Here is a 4276-nt window from a genome sequence, read left to right as displayed (position 1 = left end):
AATGTTTTTATTTTCTTAGATTGTTTCGAATACCATTTTTTTTTTGAAAATAATTTATTAAATTTATTTATATATGAAATTATATTAAATTTTTTAAAAATAAATCTAGTAAGACAACAATTGTGTTTGAAACTGTTTTCAAGAATACACCTAATTTTAAATTTTGAAAGTTATTAGTATAAGATTTAGAATTTAAGGACATGATTTTTCTATTTAATAGGATAAAATAAAGGATTTGCACTTTTAAAGAATATAAAAATAGCATACCAAAGTACATGGAAACAAATGGATTGTATAAATCTTTAGGGGATTCAAGTTTATAAGCCCTATAGCCCAATTGCCTAAGAAAGCAAGATGTTTTACCATAATTGCCTCAAATCAGTTTAAATTTAAATTGGATAAAAATTTGAATATATTCATTCTTTGCCTTTGAACCTTCAAATTCTTGATGGAAAAGATCTAATGCAAGCTAAATTAAGTAATTCATGCTTAACAGAAAATTCATGAAAATGAATTGCTTATCATAACCTGCAGAAAAACATTACAAAAAGTAGAGAAGTTTGGCTTAAAAATTTGAATATGAGGCTAGGATACACCTTTCAGCCAGTTTAGCAGGGCCTAGTTTTGCCAAAGCACACTCCACTTCTTCACTGACCTACATAGTTCATAAGGGTTAGAAGAATCAAAATGGTACCTTACAAAAAACATCATAAGGACAAAAGATCTTGATTACTTCCTTTAAATGATTCTTCCATATATATAGCTACGTCCAAATAAAACAATAAATTTAATATTGAATTCTTTAGATCAAACAAAAAACCAATAATGCGTCAAATCAAGTGAAGAGTGTTAGGCTCAATTTGTTCTGAAAACTATTATAAACTCAATTCTGTTTTAAACAAGTATTCATGCATAGTGGGAGTGATCTAATGGGGATGGGTTTGGGTAGTATGCAACGCACAATATTAAATACTTTTGTAGGTGTGATTAAATATGCAAGATTTAATACAAAGGAAGAAACTATAACTCAATTTTTCTGAGTAGAGGTTCCAGAGATGAGCAAAGTCTCTGCAGACTATCCACCTTCAGAGCTTACACAATCACACTATAAATTTTAAGTAAAATCAATGGAGTTAGTTCGAGGAAGCATGAATTATGGAACATATACGGAATTAAAATTAACATGTTTAAATTGAAATAATCAACCAATGAGATTTGTTATCTTTTCTTCTTCCCTTCCCCAAACTGGTTGCTGAAAAGTAAATAAAATCTAAATTGGCTGAATTGGCTATCAATTTATGGTAATGATAGCAACACATTTTCACTGCCCAAGTCCACCACATGATCAACACCAAGAGTCTTCAAAATATGCACATTTTCAGCTCCCCTGAAACCGAGTTATGCAAAATAATAAACATTCAACTCCAAAGGATACCTAGTAAATGGAAATATCAATCAATTGCAGAGTAACTACTAACAAGATGTGGACATATATTGCGTATTATGATAACAATTTGATTAAATATAAATCCAAGAATAGCTAAGCTGAGTAGCTTAAGATAACTACTAAAAAACTTTTACCAATGTTTGAATCAGTTGTCAAGATTATAGGTACGGCCTCTAGTTGGTACCAGCCACAAATTTCACCTGAATCCATATATTAGAGATGATTAACTAAAGAACAAGAATCCATATATAAAAATTTAATTTGCATGAAACTTTCTCACATCTTATGAGAATGAAATAACTTGTAACGTGAGTTCAGAGAAGGCATTGAAGTAGCTTGAAGAGGCAAAGAAGAAATATCCAATAATTTCATTATTCCATAAATGATTGACCTGTTAGATGTCACCAAAATGCAAATTGTTTGCAAGTTCTGGATGCTTTTCCTATTTAGTAGTAATTAAATTATAGCTATCAAGCCCTCTCTACAAACACACTTCATTCATTCCCAACTCTGATTAAGCTTCCGAATTCTACATTGTTAGAGGATGGCAAAAAAAATTACCCTATAATAATATTAATATAACAAAAGGGTGTAAATGTAAATGTAACACCATTATAATTAGTCATTCCTCCCCGTCCTCATCTTCTTCACAGCCCCAACAAAATATAATAAACTAGAGTAATAGGAAGAGCAATTAGCATCCCAAATATAACCCTGCAACAAAATAAACACAAAGCTTTCAGATTTTCAACACATTTCAAGATTACTAACAAGAACAAGATGATGAACAAAGTTCAAACCCTGGGCTTAATATATCAGGATGAACGTTGTATTCCTTAGCAAACACAAAGGGTACAATTCCTTGAGGCAGGGCAGCCTGAAAATATGCACATTACATTAAAGAATCAAATTGATTATAAGACTATAAAATTACAGAACAAAACATTCATAATCAAATTTTTGTTTAAATTATTATTATTTACCTGTACAATGGCAATGTGCAACAAAACTCCCCTTAGTCCTACCACAATTGATGCTACAGCCATTACTGCAGGGCCGGTGAGGAAATGAATCGCCATAGCGAATGAAGCGACCGTGTTTCCACAGGCAATGATCTTTGGTTGCAATGCCATAAATAGCCCTGCAAATTCCACCAAGGAATTCAATTATCCAACAACCGAAAATCAAACAATGTCATGAGTTTAAAAGAAAAATCATAGTAATAAAATCATACCAAGGCTAAACATGGCCATGCCAAGGCCTGCATCAGATAGAATTGATATTGATTTGGCAACAATGGCAGGCATAACAACATTCCACCTTCAAAGCACACATTTGTGAATTTTTCATATCTTGAATAGTACTCAATAATTAAGAAATAATATTTAGAGTAACAGATCAACAGTGCCAGATGACATTGAGCTGCATCAATAATACAAACATTTATATTCTCAATTGATGCTTAGAAAATAGAAGATTATGATTAGGTCATAGTTTACACCCGAAATAGGGGATTTCCAAATGAAACTGAAGTTGACTTTGAAAACGATACCTGGTTCTTGTGAGCTCGATTGAGAGATAGCGGAGAAGGACCAATGTAGGAGGAGCGACGACGGCAACAGAGAGAAGGAGCGACGGTGGCACGGCAACAGCGAAGCGACAGGCGGCGCGAGCAAGAGGAGAGACAGTGGCGCGAATGTGGGAGAGCGACAGCGGCGCAGCAGCAACAGAGCGCGACGGCGGCGCAACCGTGACACCGTCAGCGGAGAATGAGAGTTGGTGAATTTGGGGTAAAATGAGAAATTTTAGCTAGAACGAGGGTTGGTGAATTGGTGAGGAAATCGGAGATTTGGGCTAATATTGTGTTTCTGAATTTGGAGCGGGAAGTGGGCGCGGGGTTGTAATTTTTAACAATAAAAATCGACGGTACTTTTTGTCGATTATAATTACAAAAAAAAAGCAACGTTTTTGACGTCTATTTTATACATTAAATCCACATCGTTTATTTGATTTTAAAAAACAATCTAGATCGTTTAAATTTATCGACGAAGATGTTGTCGATATTTTAAATATAAAAATATACGTCCTGTCCGTCGATTTTAAAATAAAACTATTTCCGTCCTCTGTTCCATCGACAACATGACAGTAGTTGACGAAAGATTTAATACATCATAAAAAATCGACGATTAAGCCGTCGATTTTATTATTTTATTTTTAATTATCTTTTTTTAAAATATCGACAGCAAGCCGTCGAAAAATATCGACGGGAGAGATAGCCGTCGATTTTTTGCGTCGAAAAATACGCTTTTTCTTGTAGTGAACCTTCAATAGGGATCTTTTGTTTCTCCATCCTCTGGGTACTTTTTTCTTTTTGGGAACCTCCTTCTTGGTAGATGATGCATTCCCAACACCAAACTTAGGTTTGATATCAGGAGGAATTTTATTGACTGTTACCAAGGGAGGTTTGAGCTGCAGATTCTGCTGTGCATCATCAGGGGGTTTTTGAAGGTTTGGATCAAGAAGCTCAGCCTACATGCACCTCTCTTCTTCACCTGTTGGCTGTATATCTTTGAAGACATGAAAGACCAGTTGCTCATTATGCACTCTAAGCACTAATTCACCCACTTCTACATCAATCAGAGCTCTTCCAGTGGCTAGGAATGGTCTTCCTAGAATTAGAGAGGCATTCTTATCCTCTCCTGTGTCAAGAATCACAAAGTCTGCTGGGAGGAAGAACTTACCCACTTTGACCAAGATATTCTCCACTAATCCGTATGCAGACTTCATAGATTTGTCTGCCATCTGTAATGCTATCTTTGTGGGTTGTGC

General features: G+C 34.6%; 1 protein-coding gene across 1 annotated transcript; it reads right to left on the bottom strand.

Moving 5' to 3' along the window:
• Positions 1-1925: 1925 nt before the first annotated feature.
• Positions 1926-3292, bottom strand: LOC112726803 (probable auxin efflux carrier component 1b). The gene is made up of 5 exons (XM_025776328.3): positions 3000-3292; positions 2682-2767; positions 2431-2588; positions 2248-2324; positions 1926-2161 (listed from the first exon to the last, which is right to left on the bottom strand). The coding sequence occupies exons 2-5, from the start codon at positions 2752-2754 to the stop codon at positions 2095-2097; spliced, it is 375 nt and encodes a 124-aa protein (XP_025632113.2). The 5' UTR covers positions 2755-2767; positions 3000-3292; the 3' UTR covers positions 1926-2094.
• Positions 3293-4276: the final 984 nt, after the last annotated feature.

The sequence above is a fragment of the Arachis hypogaea genome, chromosome 2 (genome assembly GCF_003086295.3).
Source record: "Arachis hypogaea cultivar Tifrunner chromosome 2, arahy.Tifrunner.gnm2.J5K5, whole genome shotgun sequence".
Classification (NCBI taxonomy): domain Eukaryota; kingdom Viridiplantae; phylum Streptophyta; class Magnoliopsida; order Fabales; family Fabaceae; genus Arachis; species Arachis hypogaea.
Note: the sequence above shows the minus strand (reverse complement) of the source record. Positions and strands in the feature narration are given on the sequence as shown.